The sequence below is a fragment of the Lissotriton helveticus genome, chromosome 5_1 (assembly GCF_964261635.1).
Source record: "Lissotriton helveticus chromosome 5_1, aLisHel1.1, whole genome shotgun sequence".
In the NCBI taxonomy this organism is placed as follows: domain Eukaryota; kingdom Metazoa; phylum Chordata; class Amphibia; order Caudata; family Salamandridae; genus Lissotriton; species Lissotriton helveticus.
In genome coordinates this window covers 1,823,816,895-1,823,838,004 of record NC_136065.1, presented here as the reverse complement: position 1 = coordinate 1,823,838,004, position 21,110 = coordinate 1,823,816,895, and the positions used below count along the sequence as shown (strand labels likewise).

The window sequence follows — 21,110 nt, the reverse complement described above, 5'->3', positions numbered from 1 at the left end:
CACCCCTGCACGCGACGCCCCACGGCCTTGTGTGCCCAAGCCAGCGGTGCCTAACCAACCCTCTGCATCCCTACTTACCCCTCGAAGTGGTGGTTGCTCCTGGAAGATCCTCGTCCCCGAGCCTGCAGTGTTTCTTTATCCCGGAGAATCTCCATTGAAATCAATAGTGCACCTGACCTCAAAACAGCACCCTGCACCCGGCCGCCCTAGTGCCGCTGAGCGTGCCCCTTTTGTGCTAACTTGGTCCACAACTTGCCATGAGCTTAACCCTATGAGCTTTGCTCCCACAACCCCGTGGCCTCCTTGCCAGCAGCCACCAACCGGAGTCCCCCTATCCTCCATAGGATAACATTGGGCCTCAACACTCTGCACCCGGCCGCCCGAGTGCCACTGAGGGTGAACAACAGTGCATCACTGACCCTGTGAGACCCCTGGGTCTAACCCCAGGATCCTAACTCCAAAGACCGATTACCTACCTGGAACCGATAACCTCTTTTTCCTATTAGAATAACATTGACACTTTTTCTCCCAAAAAGTGACGACTTTTAAAAACTAAAAATAATCAGCTGAATAACCAAAACGCATTTTCTCAACTGTTATCAGGAAATAACCCAATGCTGAATCTAGGTATCCAGCATTGAGTAAGAAAAAGTATTGTTAACATAACTTACCTGCGAAGTGAATTTCCTCCCATAGGATAACATTGGTGATTCTATGTGAAAAAGTTTCTGTCAACTTTTGAAATGCAATACTATTCTTTAAAAATCGTACCTCTAATTAAAACGCATTCACTCACCTGTTTTCAGGAAATGTCCCAGTGCTGAATCTAGGATTCAGCACTATGTTAGCAAAGTAATCTGAAAAGTAATTAACTGCATTTTACTTAAAAAACCCATTAATTCGAATGTACTATACCTGCAATGTGTTGCAAACTGCTTACTTAAACTGTAACCAAAACCAGTACAAGTTATACTGCAATTTTGAACTGTGTTCATACAAGTAATTTACTACTGCAAAGTATTTTTATGCTTACCTGTGCCAGGCTTGCTGGGTTCTAGAAATAAAACTACAGTATATTTTTTATACAAAACAATTGGCCTAGAGTTCAGTTCTTGAGTGTGTGAGTTCATTTGCTGACTAAGTGTGAACATCAAATGCTTAACACTGTCCTCCGATACTGCCTTACTGCTCGACCAAGCTACCACTTTAGAGAGTAAGTTTCTATCTAACTTTAACCTCTGCCAAACCTCTGGAGACCCTGGGACGCTATACACACTGTACCTCACTTTGGTGCAGTATATATAGCTCGAGCCAGTTTCTTACAGGGAGGCAATTCTTAATTTTTTCGCGAAAATGAGGGATCAGTGGAAAGTGCCCGAGTGCTGTGGGAGGCGTTCAAGGTGACTATCAGGGGAGCTTGCATATGCGTGCAGTCGGGAGTGTTGCTGGACCTCCGACGCAGAATATATAAATTGGCGTCTGACGTCTCCACACGCGAGCGCTACTACGAGAAAACTCCCTCTCCAAAGACGTTAGCTGCAATAAGAGATCTTGTCACTGAACACAATGAAACAGCTGACCAGGAGTTATTACAGTGATCTAGACACAGTACTGCCCGCTATTATGGGGAAGGGGCCGTCCGAGTTGTTCTTCGGCACAGAAGCTAGCAGCGCAGCGTAGTCAGGAGTGTATTACAGAACTGCTGGATGACGATGGGCGAGAAAGCAAAAGACACACAATTGATGGACGGAATGCAGAACAAATCAAAACATTCACCCCCAGTCAAGAGATCTGGGTTAAATCCATAATGGGGTCGCACACTACTCAACTCCTGAGATTTGCGATATAGTCCTACAATTTTACCCTAAACTTTACATGGCTAGGGGAGTAACACCGATTGAGGAGAAAAACTCCTATCTTGAAGACATGGCACTGGGGTGGCTTTCCAATGCACAACGGGAGTATCTTATGCAGCCATTTGATATTTAGAACGTTTAATTAGTTATAATGTCCCTACCTACATGCATAGCCGTGGGGCTGGACGGGCTCCCCAGCGAGTTTTATAAGACTTATGTGGATGACCTTGCCCCTAGGCTTCTTGCAGTATATGCAGAGGCGCAGGAGGAGGGGAGACTTCCATCTACCCGTAAAGAGGCCCTACTGGTGACCCTGCTAACACCAGACAAGGCCGCCAATCGGTGCGACTCGTATAGGCCTTTCTCAATCATTAATATAGACGCCAAGATCCTGACAAAGATGATAGCTACCAGGCTTCAACCGCTGGTCCCCCTCCTGGTCCTACCGGACCAGTCGGGATTTGTGTCTGCCCGATCAACGACGCATAACCTGTGCACGGTCTTTTCCACATTGCATTATTTTGATCCAGGTTTTCAAGCAGTTGCGGTGCTGCTTAATGCAGCAAAAAGCTTTTGATTCCCTCCAATTGGACTATATGTTCACGGTCCTCACCAGAATGGGCTTGCCCCTGTTTTTTCTCCAATGGATCAAAGTGCTATACACGGAACCTGTTGCTCGTGTAAGGGTTAATGGGTGGAAGTTTTTGGCGTTTCTTCTAGAGAGAGGCACTCGGCAGGGGTGCCCCCAGTCAACTATGCTTTTCTCGTTGGCACTGGAGCTTCTGGCTTGTAAACTTTGACAGAGGCACGCAGCAACCGCACTACGCTTTCGGCAGAGACCACTTATGGTCTCCATGTATGCCGACGACATGCCATTATACGTTTGAGATCCCGCCACTTTTTTGCCAGAATTGCTCCTGGAGTATGATAAATTTGAGTTGTACTCGGGCCTAGTGATATACTGAGCAAAGTCGGTGGTGTTCCCGCTGACGGCTGGTACCAGGGAGGTGGGGCTGGATTTTCCACTAACGTGGACTCGACCCTGTGAGGTATTTGGGGATATGGTTGCACAGAGAGCCGGATAAGGTGATATCTGAAAATTATGGCTGAGCTATTACGAAGATCACTGAGCAGGCGGAAAGGTGGGCGTGCTTCGCCTCTCCCTCGCAGATCGAATAGGGGTTATAAAAATGACTTTCCTACCTAAGCTTCTTTATTTATTTGTTAATATCCTTATTAAGTTGAATGTTGTGCTGTTTAAGATGCTCCAATCGGCAATACTCACATTTGTATGGGGTGGTAAGAAGCTCAGATGTAGCTGGGATGTCCTGGTGCAGCCATTTGATCGTGGCGGGTTTGAGTCTCCAGATCTCCGACTATATTATCTGTGCGCACAGGCGCAGTTTGCGCACTATTGGCACTCTCCGCAGAGATTTCAACCTCAGATCGCTATCGAATCGGATGCTGTTCTTCCAATGCCACTGCAGGCAGCAACTCTTTCCTGGAGGTCGGGAGGTCCTAGGACTGAAATTAACCCCGTGCAATGTACTTCATGGGCTTGGAAGACGCTAGCTAAAAGGTCCCTGATTCCTTACTTATACGCCCCACGGGTGCCATTGGCCTTGCATCCAGACTTCTCTGCGGCAAGGGAGAAGCCTGCGCTGCGGGAGCTGGTGGCTGTCGGGATCACCCGTATGAGGGACCTGTATAAACAGGGTCGGTTCTGGTCATTGCAGGATGTGCAGGGGGTAAGAATCGTGGATTCATGTTGAGTTTCACACATGTCAGAGTCCGGCAAGCTGTAAGAGCCATCTATCCGAACTATCCGGATGAACCCACAACTCTGCTGGCATTGCAGGCGATGCTGGCGGGGGAAGAGCGAAAGGGCCTTATCACCAAACTATATAATGCCACCCTGCGGGAACTGGGGGAACATCCCTCGTATCTTAGATGGCAAACTGTGCTGGGGTCCATTCTCACACTAGATCGCTGGAAAGCTTGCTGCGGGCTAACAGGTCGCCTCACGGTCCCAGGTGATGGGTTTTCCGGGGCCTAATAAAGCTAGGTTGGGGCCAGCGTGCCCCCCCTCCCCTTTTTGTTTTGGCCCCTGTTGCTGGAAGAAAAATAAAGCACTGCATAACTTGAACTGCTAAGCGATCCGTACCTGATTTTTCCATTTCTATAGAGGACGTCTGGTATCAGTATTGTGGTGTGGCTGTCCCTTTTCACACAGAGTTCAAAGTGATAAGGCAAACGTGGCTCAGAGGAGGGAAGAACAAACCCCCAGAGGCAGAAAAAGGAGAACAAGAAGATCGGGGCGGCGGCAAAAGGACGAGGAAGGGGCAAAAGAACAACCTCGAATTGGAACAACCGCAACAGGAAGAAGAACTGAGGCTCATCAAGGACAGCAGGCCTGCTGCCTTAACTGTCGTTAATCTGACAGAAAGAGTACTTACCGACACTGAGTGCGAACTTCTTGAACTGGGCTTAACATTTTGCCCTAGCAACAACATGGAGTTCACCCAGACAAAAATCGATCTTTTTCGTTTCACAAGAAAAATGAAACTACATAAACACTTCAAAACGAGACCACAAAGTAAAGATGTAACCAAGCAAGGGGTCAGATTGACAGCTACAGACGCTTTGAGTGGCAGGGATCTGCCAGGTCTTGAAGCCATGAACTTTCTTGAAATGGAGCAAGAAGGAAATCCTCAAACCATAACTAATGAGGACATGGTACAACGAGCCTTGTTACAAGGCATTGAACAAGAAAGGGAAGAAACCCAATTCAAACCCAAGTCTACCTTCGTACCTCAATCGCCATGGGATGCGATTGATGCTTTCACGGAAGCAATGACTTTGGACCTGATTGATTATAGGAAGAAAATGACTCCGAGCAGCCATAACATCACGGAATCACAAAAGAAAGCCCTGCAAGATCTTATGGGGGATAATAAGATCGTGATTAAGCCCTCCGACAAGGGGGGCAATGTGGTTCTGCTAACCAGCGAATATTACCAACAGGAGGCCATGAGACAGTTATCCGACTGCAAGTACTACTCTCCAACTACCAACAAGATCTATGAGGAGAGCATTGCCAATTATGATAACTTGATTCGAAAGTGGTACAATCTACAAATGCTGGGGAAGGAAGAACACTTATTCCTACGGAGCAATAGCCCTATGCTTCCAACGTTCTACCATCTTCCTAAGCTCCACAAAAGTGTGACAGCACCGCCCGGATGCCCTATTGTTGCATCTATTTATGGACTGACGGAAAATATGTCCAAGTTCGTGGATTCTGTTCTTTTTCCCCTTGTTACTGGCCTGAATTCTTATATCCAGATACGAAAGACTTTTTGAACATTATCGAAGGTATGAGCTGGCAACCCAACTATTTACTTATGGTGATGGATATTACCAGTCTCTATACTAACATTGACCACCAGCAGGGCCTGAATGCTGTTAGACATTTTCTGGAAAAGCGCCAATTGCGCTTTACACAGCACAATCTTATGATTCTGGAATTTGTACAGTTTTGCCTGAATAACAACATCTTTTTATTTGGTGAGCAATTGTACAGGCAAATCTCTGGCACAGCGATGGGCACCTGCTTTGCCCCCAGCTATGCGAACTTGTTCGTTGGCTGGTGGGAGGAGCAGGTGCCCAGAAGCTGGAAGGGGGGTCAAGACTGTGGCAGGGTGGTACACTGGTACCGATATATAGACGATCTTTTTATCGTGTGGCAGGGGACTACTGCCAGCGCGGAAATGTACATCAAAGATCTGAATAATAACTGCTACAATTTGCACCTTTCGGGTACAATTAGTCGAGTGGCAGTAGACTACTTGGACCTGAGGTTGTACATTGATGAGGGCCGGGTACATACTTCCCTGTACAGGAAAGAAACGGCAGGTAATTCCATTCTGTATGCCAAAAGCAGCCACCCGCCTAAGCTTATTAAAAGCATCCCCTACGGGGAACTCCTCAGACTCCGCAGAAACAGCACGCAGGAGCATGAGTTTGAAAAGGCGGCCCATGAGTGTCTGGAACGTTTCAGGCTAAGGGGCTATGGCGACTCCCTACTAGAGAGTACACTCTTGTTTTTCCAACCGATACACGGTTTGATGATTTAGGAAGGGTAACTGTTGTGTTGATATCTACACCTTATCCACTACAAGATGGCGCCCGTATTAGATCTTGGGTTTGTCCTTCCCCTATGTCTACTACCTCTAGGAGGGTTTATAATGATATCATGTGCCCAGTGTCATTGACACTGACGAAGGCTGACGCCGAAACGCGTTTGTTTGTTGACTTTTGCAAATTAAACTGAGACCGAAATTTACCACCTCCTGAGTGCTGCTGTTCCTTTCGAGTAAGGGAGCCTTGAGCGTATATATATATATATATATATATATATATATATATATATATATATATATATATATATATATATATATATATTGACGCTCAAGAATTCCTCGTAGTTCAGGAAAAGTAAGCACTCACAGGTAGCGTTGTCACGGATCTTTTATTCTGAAAGAACAATATTTGCAGAACGCTCCACCGCAACAGAGCACCCATCCACGAGTGATTCCAGTTAGGTTCAAATGGAGCGCTGATATATATGTATATATATATATATATCGTGAACTCCGTATCTCTCCTGCACACGCTGCTTTTTCAGCCGGCAAAACAGGACACCGGACACGGACCTCGAGGTGTTTCAATCTTTATTCAGCAGAAAGTGTCAAAGACGTTTCGGCTCAACGGAGCTAGCACTTTGGAAGGCCACAGGAGCATGAATGCAGGCATCACGTTGCAGCTTTTCAAACACAGGACTCGTGTCTTCAACCCACTGAGGTTTAATTTTTGTTTACTCTGCAACCTACAAGTCACTCACCTGAGCAATACGACTCAAGCACTACATGGACCAGCAGGCAGTGCCTGTTGCCACGCCCATAGAGGCAAGCGTCACTAGATCACAGGTGCTTGATATTGACTGTGGGACTGCTTACAAATCCAGCCCGTGACCAAGTGCTCAGGAAGCACGAAACGCGTCGGGCGTTTCATTTTGGAGGACAGTGCTCTGGCTGACAGGCTGCTGCTCGCACTCTGAATAAATGCTGAAATCCAATCTGTGGCTGTGTGGCTTCATTCTCAGGGGCAAACTTTTGTGTTGAATTGAAAAGCGGACATGTCCGGTCGCGAATGAAGCCCCGCCGCGCCTCGGATCCTTGCTGGAGTTTTATTACGCTAGCACTTTGGAAGGCCACAGGAGCATGAATGCAGGCATCACGTTGCAGCTTTTCAAACACAGGACTCGTGTCTTCAACCCACTGAGGTTTAATTTTTGTTTACTCTGCAACCTACAAGTCACTCACCTGAGCAATACGACTCAAGCACTACATGGACCAGCAGGCAGTGCCTGTTGCCACGCCCATAGAGGCAAGCGTCACTAGATCACAGGTGCTTGATATTGACTGTGGGACTGCTTACAAATCCAGCCCGTGACCAAGTGCTCAGGAAGCACGAAACGCGTCGGGCGTTTCATTTTGGAGGACAGTGCTCTGGCTGACAGGCTGCTGCTCGCACTCTGAATAAATGCTGAAATCCAATCTGTGGCTGTGTGGCTTCATTCTCAGGGGCAAACTTTTGTGTTGAATTGAAAAGCGGACATGTCCGGTCGCGAATGAAGCCCCGCCGCGCCTCGGATCCTTGCTGGAGTTTTATTACGCTAGCACTTTGGAAGGCCACAGGAGCATGAATGCAGGCATCACGTTGCAGCTTTTCAAACACAGGACTCGTGTCTTCAACCCACTGAGGTTTAATTTTTGTTTACTCTGCAACCTACAAGTCACTCACCTGAGCAATACGACTCAAGCACTACATGGACCAGCAGGCAGTGCCTGTTGCCACGCCCATAGAGGCAAGCGTCACTAGATCACAGGTGCTTGATATTGACTGTGGGACTGCTTACAAATCCAGCCCGTGACCAAGTGCTCAGGAAGCACGAAACGCGTCGGGCGTTTCATTTTGGAGGACAGTGCTCTGGCTGACAGGCTGCTGCTCGCACTCTGAATAAATGCTGAAATCCAATCTGTGGCTGTGTGGCTTCATTCTCAGGGGCAAACTTTTGTGTTGAATATATATACTCTGTGCAGGATTCGTCTTCTTCTCCATCGAGCACACTAACTCCAGGGAGATTATGTCTGGCTGCAGAACCCTTTCTCCTACTCAAGGATATTACAAGCGTCAAATTATCAATTGAGGGACAGAGCCTACTTAAGGTGTGTACTTACTTTGTGCCACATGGACTTCGGGGACCAGCATGCCTGTTGGTATTTATGAAGCCACACCCACTTAGGGCGTTTTTTGTTCAGTGAATAAATAAATGAACGAATCCTGCACAGAGTCGTCTCTCCCTCATTGAAGCTATTCCATGATTACGAGGCGTCCCAAGCCTCGAAACGCGTCGGATGGGAATCAAATTTTAAAGACTTCAGCAGCCAGTTACAGCGAGGCTTGCACTGCTGGAAGCAGGAGTTAGCGTAGTGTGCCCTCTCGAAGCTCAAGGGCTTTTTGCTGCAACACTACAATTCACACGGCTGCCCTGGCCGTGGGGAGGAGCACCAGTCTCTCCTAAGACTGCTATGTCACATGAGAAACGGCTTTGGAAAGAACCTTCTTCTCCATCGAGCACACTAACTCCAGGGGGATTATGTCTGGCTGCAGAACCCTTTCTCCTACTCAAGGATATTACAAGCGTCAAATTATCAATTGAGGGACAGAGCCTACTTAAGGTGTGTACTTACTTTGTGCAACATGGACTTCGGGGACCAGCATGCCTGTTGGTATTTATGAAGCCACACCCACTTAGGGCGTTTTTTGTTCAGTGAATAAATAAATGAACGAATCCTGCACAGAGTCGTCTCTCCCTCATTGAAGCTATTTCATGATTACGAGGCGTCCCAAGCCTCGAAACGCGTCGGATGGGAATCAAATTTTAAAGATTTCAGCAGCCAGTTACAGCGAGGCTTGCACTGCTGGAAGCAGGAGTTAGCGTAGTGTGCCCTCTCGAAGCTCAAGGGCTTTTTGCTGCAACACTACAATTCACACGGCTGCCCTGGCCGTGGGGAGGAGCACCAGTCTCTCCTAAGACTGCTATGTCACATGAGAAACGGCTTTGGAAAGAACCTTCTTCTCCATCGAGCACACTAACTCCAGGGGGATTATGTCTGGCTGCAGAACCCTTTCTCCTACTCAAGGATATTACAAGCGTCAAATTATCAATTGAGGGACAGAGCCTACTTAAGGTGTGTACTTACTTTGTGCAACATGGACTTCGGGGACCAGCATGCCTGTTGGTATTTATGAAGCCACACCCACTTAGGGCATTTTTTGTTCAGTGAATAAATAAATGAACGAATCCTGCACAGAGTCGTCTCTCCCTCATTGAAGCTATTCCATGATTACGAGGCGTCCCAAGCCTCGAAACGCGTCGGATGGGAATCAAATTTTAAAGACTTCAGCAGCCAGTTACAGCGAGGCTTGCACTGCTGGAAGCAGGAGTTAGCGTAGTGTGCCCTCTCGAAGCTCAAGGGCTTTTTGCTGCAACAATATATATATATATATATATATATATATATATATATATATATATATATATATATATATATATATATATATATATATATATATATATATATATATATATAAAATATATATATATAACATAATGCTAATGTAAAACTATATTATTTATTAATGATGTATTTAATATGTACTATTAATACTTACCTATAACCTGCAATATACTGTCCCCCTTCGATCTTATGACTGATGATGTCATTCTATTAAAACACTTTGTTGAGATGTACTGACTACCTATTTAGTGCCCTATATTTAGTAGGGTTTATACAGTTGAATCTCGGCCTGTCCATCAATCCATTATCCTGTTTGTATTTATTGGACTGACGTTCAGTTTCTGTCTGTCTCCCCAGGTATTCATTCATCAATATCTTTGTACTTATATCAATTTCTGCATGCCCTTCTACGTCTGTGTGTCATTTTCTATCAGTTTGTCTGTCTTTCCACACACATTCCTGCACCTGCTGGTTTTCTTCAGTGTTCAGATCAATTTTGTGCTAAAGAGATCAACCTGCCTATATATAGAATACACTGTGCCCGTTACGGGTCACTAAATAATCAACAAAGCTGGGCTATCCTATAAATATTTCCCACAATAAAAAATCCAAAGAATACATTTTTACAACATTTCTATATATTTATTTTTGTCATTAGCATTAATATGATTGATCGAAATGAGCAAAAACAAACATAAACACATATATATAGTACACACCAGACATATAAATATAAATCAGGTCCCACACATACGCACTCATAACCAGCACTCATTCAAAATTCCAGAAATACATACACACTCAGACATAACTACCAATCAAAAACATTATAACAACAATCAAATCCATGAGATTACAAGACAATGGGGGTTCCTATACAGCCAATTGATGTAAATATAAAAGGCTCTCGTGTATTCTCTTGGTTGAAGGTTGGCATTAGATCCGGACACACAAGGTTATTCAGCGCCAACGCGCATTTCGGTGTCTAACGGGCACAGTGTATTCTATATGTAAGCAGATTTATCTCTTTAGTACTAATTTTGTTGTTCTCCCCTGTCCAACCTGCCTATCATTCGTCTTCAGGGGACCCCTTCTTAGTGGTAGATCAATGTTGTGTCCCAAGCTGGCCTGTTCAGTGAGGCCGGTAATGAATGACAGTGTGAATAAAAATGAGGTATAAAATAACAACTTGCAGAAGTGGGGTAACAATTCTGGCTTGTCACTGATTTAGACAATTGGACTGTACAGGTCATGTATGTCATTAGGTTGGGCTAAACACTGAAGGATACCTGGAAACCTCACAACAATGCCTACTGTATATCTGCTGTATATTGACAGTCGGCCCTATTTTACCAAGACATTTTGCTGTTACCACTGATGCACCTGTAGCCACTACCTACGTTGGATTTAAGTTCCAAATTTCAAACTGGTAGGCATTTAATACTGCTCACTGGACATATCCCAGGGCATTTTGGGGAGTTTTGAAATAATTGATAGTCATCCCCAATCCATTTTCCTTTCCTTTTCCATGAAACCAAACATGCGTAAACTTCTGTGGTGCCTTCAACCCAACACTGCCACCGAGCGACGGACTGATGTGTGGAGGAAACGTCTTGGCCTCAAGTCCTTTTGAAAAGCATAACTAGAGATTTGCCTAAAAACTAGTTTGCCTCTTCTTCCCCTGTTGTGATAGAGCCCCTTTAAGGTGTGAGGCACCTTTTTCCATAGCAATGGGCTGATGCACCAGGTTTAGCTCCCTCTGCCTACCATGCGATACCCTACACATAGCCCCTTTAGCCATCATATACTCTTCTCTTCATCATTTATTTTCTGTTTTCTGTTTTGCCCTTGGGTGTCCTTCATCGGCCCTCTTCTGGTTGATGTTCCTCCGCTCAGATGTGGAGGTACTGTGCTTCGTCTCCTGAGACCCTGGAAGTGCTCCTCAACTGCTATGACCGGATCCAACCCTTTGACACTTGGGAGGAGGTGGTCCCTCTGGAGCTTTGGCAGGTACGTCCACATCCACAATGACCATAACACCCAGATTTTGGGGGTAATGGGTGGCACATTTTCTGAATACCAAATCTACTGCCTTAATATTTCCACACAGAGACAAAATGTTTATGTGTCTACAAGCAGGTTATTTTATTTTGCTTGTAAAGAACTTTGAGAATAGAATGAGTCTTCACAAAATGCTCACACAACACCAGTTGGTGTAGCAGTAGTGCCTAGTGGATAGTAAACCGTAGGTAATTGGTCAGCAGGAAGGTGATAGTGGGAGAGACAAGGTGCAGGCAGAAGAAGCAAGTTTGAGAGGGTAGGATGTAAAGATACAGAAGAGAGTGGGAAGTATGTATAAAACGTTAGCAGTATGTATAAAAGGAATCGTATAACGGTCTAGAAGAGAGATACAAGTCACAGGTAGCCTGTTTTTAACACCTTCAGCGCGGCGCAAATTTTCGCGCTGTGCTGAAGGTTCTAAAAAACGGGCGTGGCCGTGACGGAATGGTTCCGTCATAAGCACAGCTCAACCGACGCTCATGACGGAACCGTTCCGTCACGAGCATCGAAGGGGTTAATGGAAATAATGTCTTTACTTATGCATTGGTCATAAAGACATGGACATTTTATATTTAAAGTATTACTTTTAAAAATATTGAAAAAGTGACTAAAGAATACATTTGACTTAGTCTGAATGTTATACGCTTTACTCCGGGTACTCTAGATTTGGCTCCACATATACATAACTTGATATTTGTTTAGCTGAAATTTTGACCAGATACCTACATTTTTGTTTTGTGTGCTGTGCAAACAACTGCACACACTGTTACACACATTTTACCAATGCATAGACAATTGATCATCACGCCTTGCTATCAGCTCTTGCTGCTTCATTGACTGTTGAGTCTGTATTTCTTGAGCCTCCCACTAGTATTATCCCATTCCCAACAGCAAACAGCAGCCTTTCTTTGAGTTTTTGAGATCCTAGGATGATAAGGTGGTGGTACTTGAATAAGAAATCACGTAGAATCCTCTATATTCATTTTAAACAGGCAATTGTGCCTCTCTTTGATTTAAATATAATTAATAAATAGAGTAAGCTCTGAAAACATTAGGAATCGTTTATTTTTGTATTTTGTTTTCTAAATGTTGAATATAATTAATGAAAATTAATAATGCTAACAAAACTGCTATTTTTTTACTTTGCCCATTTTTGTTTTATAAACTGACATAAAAATATCATCCCTGTTTGTAAAATCTTGGGCTACTATCAGCCTTTTCCAAGCTTTGAGAATCAACACTCCTGCCAGGTGGTATGCCCCAAGGGTATGTTCCATGTTCACTTCATTTCTCCCTCTTAACTGTTTTCTTTGGAAACATAATCTCATTATTTGACTTTTCTTACCACCTCTCACCAAAGTATAATAAGATATTTTTCTTATTTGCACCTTCTATTCCTTACCTCTAGTCTCGCAGGTCTGTCTCTCTCCTATGCATCTTTGAATGGCATTCTGCTCTCGCATTTCTTAATTCCTTGAAAACTGAAATCACCTTTTTCCAGCTTTCATTGCTTCCATGACTCTTCTTAACCCAATCATCTTCTCTCTGGACACATTGACTCTGCCCCTCTCCAACAGAAATCTCAAAGTACGTTTGAACTCGAGGGTTATTCTTATCCGCCAAAGCAATAGTGGATTAGATTCTAAATATTTGTACAATTTACCATCATCTCTGATTCTACCAAGCTAAAGTTGTAGTCTGGTTATAAGTAAAATCATCTACTGCAACATACCCTTAATTAGCCTATCAGTCTACTCCTTTTCCCAGCTTCAAAAGTTATTAACTTTATCATTAGTACCATCTTCAACCACATACCTATCCCACAACACCAGATTGATTGGCTGCCCGCTGAGACACTTCTTACCCTGTTCTTCAAGGCTGTCCATGGTACCCACTCCCTCTACATACCTGTTACTAACCATACCTAGTGCAGACCTTTCTCCATTATGCCCAATGCATGCATTCCATGCTCTGCAGTCAAAATTCTTGTCAGCAAACTCTCTGGAGTGGCCACATTTTAATCTTACAACCCCCAGAAGGTAACAGCTGGCCTGAAAGCTACCACCTTGCTGCACTTGTTCAAGACCAACCTCAAAATGTACTTCCTCCAACTGTAACTCTAAACTTTATACCCATCCCACACTTCCTTCCCACAGCTTCCATTCTCAGCATTTCACAGAACATCTTAATATCTAATGTAGCCTTAGAGCCTGCTGCCGGGTGCTATACCAGTTGCTAAAGTTCCAGAACGTGTGTGCCTCTTGGGCCTATAACGAAGGAGAGGTCCTTTAACAACTGGTATTGTCCTTGGTAGAAGGGCTATTAGAGCATTCCACCCACTGGGAGTAGAATGTTATAATTAAAAAGAAAGAAACCGAAAGACAAACATTGGAATGTTGGAGTAGAAGGCTTATACTGGCCATTACATGTATCATACATGTTTCAATGTATGTTTTGTCTTCTTTTTCTAAAGTCATCGCATTTGATAACCACTGTTCTGAGTAACCACTCAAGCTGAACATAACCCTCTGTACCTCTGGTTTACTATGCAGAATATTTCTTAAACATAAGTGCTACTCCATATGTTCCATATGTACAAGCATAAATTACTATAAACACACATTGCTTCACAAAGTACTGCACACAAGGCGTTACGTTTAATGTTGGGATCGAAACCTGCTGTTGCTGTGGGTAAACGGTGAGCTGTTATCTTTGTTAATTTGGTGTTTATAAAACTCTTACCACATGGGTTGTGCCACTGTGGTGTACAGCGCATGGAGACAAGCATCAATCCAAACAAGAATTACACATTTAATCCATTGCGTACGTGCCCGAGGCATTCAGGACTCATTGTAAGGCTGCTCGGAACAACTCGTTCAGGGAGTTCAAGCGAGAAACAATAAGATGGTTGGATGTGGAAGCCTTGCAAGAAGAGACTGGCTGCCTCTGTTTCCTCTTGTGTTTTTGTTATTGTAGGGCGCAGTGTTTCATGTATAAGGGACCCACTCTAAACTTAGGGAGTGGGTTTTTATGTCATGGAGGTTGTGAGGAACATGATGGTTGTTGTTCTGGCACCTCTATTCTGTTGACCTCATTTGCTTAATTTGTTGATTAACATATTCAGATTCTCCAAAGTGGATGGTTCCTTGACTAAGATACAGAGATTCATGTGTAGTCACAATCTCACAGACAGCCAGTTGAGTTGCTCTAGTTTAATCATGATACATGTCTCTCTCACTAGTTAATAGCCAAGCAACTGTATTTGGAACTAACTGTAGGGCCGGTGCAAGGATATGTTTGTGCCCTGGCCAAAGTGACATGTTTCCCACCATTCCCATGGCATGGAACTAGATTTTATGCCAGTATGTGCAATCCTGCACCTCCCTACTTTTATCTTCCTAAGCATTTTGGCCAATACTCTGATACCTTTCAGCTGTTAGGCAACAGGGCCATGGCAACTTTCTGTAGGGTACCACTTTCAGCTTATTTGGTAACTTTACTTTCTTGTAGTTAGAGCTATTTACTTTTGGGTATTAATCCTGAATGATTCTTGAACCGTGTGCTATGATCTGCCTTGTATGTAAGGGAATTTGGGTGGAGGTCTGCAGACGAAATCATGCAGGGAGTTCAGAGCTGGTTGTCATGCAGGGAGGTCATAGCGTTGTGGGTGGGTTGTACCATTGGTGTATTCTTTCTTGCACCCTTGAAGTTTCACCCATTGGTAGGGACATACCTATTGCTCTATTTCAGGTACATTCTTTTCCCAAAGAGTATGATCCATTTCAGCCTACAGCCCATGATATATGCTGACGATCCTGTCTTGTTATGCAATACACCAATTAGTCCTTCAGCATGTAAATGTACAAATATGATCAACCTTGAAATAAATGATTTGAAATCAAACATCATACATTTTAGAAGAGTCAGGGGACTGTCTGTATGGTCACTTATCGGAGTGTTTGACATTCGATGAGGATCGTACACGAAAACCTAATTTGTTTTTTTGCAGTTTTAAGCTATAACTACAATGACCGCACAGCAACTTTCAAATCTAAATATGAGAAATTCAGTAATTTGCCATTTTTAACCGATTTTCAAAGTCAAATGCTTCCCTGAATATAGCGTAGTAGCCTAGCTTTTGGATTCTCCATATCTTGCCTATTTAAAAGAAGGTACTGAGATTTTTAATTGGTGCAAGATAATCAAACACACTGGATTTAAATCTAAAGATCCTGGATTTTCAACATACCTTATTTTGGCATGATATACACCCTGCCAATACTTCTCCTATATCTCACATGATTAAAACAGAAATGGCTACATTCACAAATTAGAATAGATGACACCTGATGGTTTATGCTAATGATTTTGATTTTATCCTGAAAACCTCTTAGTTTAATTTTTCGAATATATCTTGCAAAAAGTTACTAAAATCAGTCTGTACTAATGTTGTTTCTACCAGATTGAGTCTCCCACAGGCAGACCCTCATTATGTGATGCTTGGACCATAGCAAAGTTGCTGCATGAAAATTATTTTACTTTTTTTTTGCAAATTTTAGTTCTTTCATTTATTTGAGCATTGATTCCAGTAGATAATGGGGCTGCAGAATTTGCATATTTGACATGGGACCTAGGGCCAGATGTAGGAGCCCAAATACCGGTCGGTAACGGCCTATTTAGGCCGTTACCGACCGGTATTTGGGTTTTGCAATGTAGGGGGCTTAAAATTACATAATCGGTATATTTACCGATTCGGTAAATTACTGAATCGGAAAATATACTGATTCTGTAATTCTAGATGTAGCTAGCACTTCGATGAGTGCCACAGGCCCTTAGGAGTCGGTATTTTACCACCCAATCCTATTGTGTGGTAAAATACCGAATTCAGGTGTGCATGCACATCCGTGCATGCACACCTGTGCCATGTGACACACAGACATGCCCTTAGGGCATGCATGTGTGCCACATGTCACACAAGCCTGTACTTGGGGTGCTAGAGGGTGTCAAAGTGACACCCCCTGCACCCTTGCATGATTCGGTATTTACCGATTCTGTAAATACCGAATCGGTATTGCCCATTGATTCCTATGGGCTTCAACGCCCATAGGAATCAATGGGCAATACCGATTCGGGATTTACCGAATCGGTAAATACCGAATCTTACAGATTCGGTAATTGTTATTTAAAAATTACCTACATCTGCATCCATCTAATTTACCGATTCATAAATACCGAATCAGTAAAATTCGGTATTTATGAATCGGTAAATTAGAATTACCCACATCTAGCCCCTAGTGAACATCTTTCATTAATATGTAGATTTTCTCACGAGCTTTCAGAAACTGTTTTAATTATTTGTTAACTGAAAGTAATTTTAAGCAATGATGGCAGGCTTTAAGATTTTTATGTTATTTACTTTTGGTGCATTTCTAATGTGATTGTATTTAAACTTCAGTCAGCTAGATGTTAAATAAGATTACTGTCTGTTTTAGATTTATTTTAAGGACTTTTACTCTGTAATTTGTTTATTGCTGTTTCAGAACTACAGATACACCAAATAAATAAAGGATTTGTAACAGACTTAAATGGAAGTTGTTGGGTATTAGGGCTCGGGTTTAATTTTCGCTGCAAAGAGACATTTGCAGGCATCTATTATTGGGTATTTTCCGGGCACCTGTCTAGTATTTGCACACCACCCGTCCTCTCCTTCTGGAGGAACAGCTAGGTGTCATCTGCGTCTGAAAATTCAAGTGGCTGATAAAGTGAAGTCTTCATCCTTTTTTTTTCCTTACTCTTCTATGCTTCTTATCTTCCTTCAATCTCTCCCTTCCACCTTCCCCTTTCCTATTTTCTTCAAATCCTCTCAATCCGCTTCTTGTCCCTTCTTCTCCTTTATCCTTCTCTCATATACAAAATTTCTTCCTGTCTCCCACCAAATCCGATACCTCTCCTCTGTCTGCATGCGGACCACTTGGCCTGTTTTACTTCTCATATCTTTCCCTCTTTACATTTCTTTCACATAACCTCCTCTTGTTCTAATTTCCCTCTTTTGCTTTCGCCCATCTGATCTTTCTTATTTCCATGCTATCACCTTAAACCTTTTTCCCCTGTGCTCTCTCTTTTCTTCACTTTCCCTCATCTCCCTTTTCCCCATGTCAATTATTTTCCGATTTCCTATGCTTTCCGCTATATACTACAAGTTCCTTCCTCCACATTTAATTCTTCCAATTACTTCTTTCCTCCCCTCATGTCTACTACTTTGATATTTTTCCTTACCCCACTTTTTTCTTTTACTCTCATTTCCTTTTCCCATTCACTCATTCTTTTTTCCTCCTGCCCTTCTTCTATTTTTCTCTGGCACTTTACACTTCCTATTCTTTCTCTCTTCTCTCCCCACGTTTGCCTTTCACATTTTCCTTTCTACTCGCCAACATCTCATTTGTTGGCTCTCCTACCCTCCCTCACACACTCTTCCCTTTTCCCATGGCTCCCTCCTTCACCTCTCTCCTCCCCCCAATCCCTTGCAGGAACATCAGCTCTTCTATGACTCAGTCTTGAAATTGACCAACCAGCCCCGCAGGCTGCAGCACCTGGCCCGCTGTGCCCTGCGACGGCACCTGGGAGGGGGCCAGGTCCTGGCTCGACTGCTGCTGCCACCCTCCATGATAGAGTACCTGCTACTCAAGAGAGAAGGCTACATCCATTGACAGCTCCAAGGAGGGCTTCATATGGTGAGGATTGTACTTCTGGAAGACTTCAGACCAGTCATTAGTCTTACATACCAAGGAGAATGCTTCTAATCACACTATCACAACAGAACCACAAGCAAAGCTTCCACTGCAGAGAGACAGCATGAAGTAAACATATAACTTTGGGGATTGCATATATTCACCCTCATTAGCATCAATACAGCTCTTGCAGCCCAATACTAAGGTATTCGCCCCAGGATCCTGGCAAGGACAGAAGCTGGGGGTAGAAATATTCTGACAGAATTGCACCATGACCTTCTGTCTTTGCCTCTCCAGGGCTCATTCTGAGACTTCAGTCTGGATAACATGAGGATCATAATTGGAAGCTAGAATGTTATAATTTACTACTGTTGCTTCCTTTGCTTTCTCCCGCCTCGCTTTTGAGGGCAGCCTTACTGTGCTTCCTGAAGTTGAAAGTCTTTCGCTTAGAGGTTAATTTAAGGCTCATACCTTGCATCAAGGGGGTCTCACATAGGTGTGCCAGAATTATGGTAGATTTTCAAAATATGAGCTGAAGGTAAATTTAAATACTATTAATTTAAATTGAACATCTTTTTGTAGCCAATGGTTGCCCTGAAAATCTGCCACAGATCTGTCCCACCTGACCCTACATTGGACTTCCTTCAGGTTACACAGCTCAGTGGGTGGGTGGTGGTGGTATCTAAAGATCTATGACCTTGTCAGTATTTTTCTGTCTTCTCAATAGCAATTGATGAGAAAAGAGGAAGTATATTTTTGCTACAAATGCGTGTGTTAAAGACATACTGTGAAAAAGAGATCAACATACTGGCAATTGAGGTGACAGTACAGCTGTGTGTTAAATAAACAAATGTGAATTGATACTATCTTTTGTCATTGGTCTGCATTTAATGAACCCCTTAAGACTAAACGTCTTCACCACCTTCTAAGGCCTTCTTGGCCTCGCCTGTGACAGTGCATGCGCTGTCACTTGGTAGCTTAAAAGAGATGTAACCTTTTTTTAAAAATTTTTTTAAAAAAAAAGAGATTTAGCCTGCCCGTTGCTTACTATTGGTTGGCTTCATTATCACTCTTATTCCCATGCTTTTATTTGGCTATCGTATGCTGGTTTTATTTCCTCTTTGTGGGTTTGTTCTTCCCATGGTGCATGGCCAAAGTACTGCTTTTGTTCCTGCAGAGCGTCCTTCCGCTGCTCGCACTGTGATAATTGCCATATTATTTTCTTTTGGAGGAAGCACTCCATAATGCTGCATCTGTTAGGAAGCATTGCACAATTCTGCATCTGTTTGCAGACTGTCAATTGCCGTTTCGCTTCCTCTCCTGTTGCAAACACACTTCGCTGTGGCAGAAAAATGCTTATTTCAGGTTGCACATGTTCATTATATGTTTCTAAAATTTCGTTGTTTTTGTTGCATGTCAGACGGCTTTCTGTGTTGCCTGTGCACCCACCCTCTGTCCCTGTGCCTTTTGACCACTCTCTCTGTATATCTCTCTTTGTTCCCCCTTCAAACATGGTGCGCCATAGTTGAGAACGTTTATTTTCAGTGTATGTATCACTTACATTTTGCTGACTTTTGTTTTTTTAGTTGTATTGCAGAAATAATATTCCTTTGTGTTGCCCTCTCTCCCTCCGTCCGTCCATGTTGCCTTTACCCACAAACTTTGCAACCCTCCCTCTGACTCACCGTCCCTGTGGCTTTTGACTCCTCTCTCCGATACCATATCTTACCATACCATGACAAGTCATACCATGCTATACAATGACAGGCCATGCCATAACACACCAACTCGGAATGGCAAAAAAAAAGAAAAAACAGCCACATCGTCTTGTAGATATGTGCATCAAAAATGCTGTTACAGCATGGCCAAAAACAATTGACAAAGCCAACAGGCCTGAAAGGCGAGACTTATTGGCTATGCGTATGCTTTCTCATGAAGCTTTCGCATGTCTGCATTCCAGCATCAAAAAAAAGTTACAACGGATACCTGGAAATATTTCACATTCTTTTCAGAAATGAAGGATAGACCTTGTTGGTGGTTTTCTGATGACTCATTTCCAAAAATACCAAGCTATGTTAAAATATTTTTTTTCAATAAAGTCCTGCAAGACAGGGTTCGTTTTGTACAAACTTTTGCAGAGTGTCACAATGGCTCACATCACGATTAACTCACTCATCCTGTTTTTATTTCAGTAATTTTTTATTGAAAAAAAAGCATATTTACATGGTGCAGAATGAACACATGGGAGATGAGAAAAGACCGGGAAAAGACGACATCCTGTTTTAAGGAAAAACTCCTGCGCGAACCCAAAATGTTATTTTGCTTGGTGCGCGCATCACCGTTCATTACTGCTGCCATTTGTGGTTGGTGAAATCATGTGCAAATCGCAAGAATAATTATCACACACCAGCTGCTTTGGCATATTAGAAAGGGGAAATAACAAGAGCTGTTGACAAGATATTCTCCATTCTGAGATGCGCTAGATTATAAAGAGTACAAATTGCGCATGTGTTACTTTGTCGACCCCACACAATTACAGCTTCTCAGTCGATTTTAATTAACCCACTCGCTATCGGGCCCTTCGTCTTCACATGTTCTCTGTGACTGCAGCAAAAAAGATTGTCACAGGCATACTCATACCCCCACTAAGTCGTATATATTCAGAAAGGAGTCATTTACCTAGTTGGCTGTAAAAAAAAGCTTAAATAATAAAACATTACTTTTGACTGTTCTAAACATGAATGTTTGGATTTATCTTTTAGTAGCGTATCATCATTATTAAACAGTTGGTCAATAAGTGTTACCTAAGTCATTCAGTG

At 43.2% G+C, this 21,110-nt stretch overlaps 1 protein-coding gene across 2 annotated transcripts in view; it reads left to right on the top strand.

Annotated features, from left to right (window-relative positions):
* ASB16 (ankyrin repeat and SOCS box containing 16) overlaps positions 1 to 19,157 on the top strand; it is a 142,826-nt gene extending 123,669 nt beyond the window's left edge. The window contains exons 4-5 of one of the 2 annotated variants that reach the window (XM_078645197.1): positions 11,399 to 11,512; positions 18,091 to 19,157. In XM_078645197.1, coding sequence (XP_078501323.1) covers positions 11,399 to 11,512; positions 18,091 to 18,270 — 294 coding nt within the window. In that variant the 3' untranslated portion in view covers positions 18,271 to 19,157. The other variant, XM_078645198.1, reaches the window with a different exon arrangement.
* The last annotated feature ends 1,953 nt before the right edge of the window (positions 19,158 to 21,110 follow it).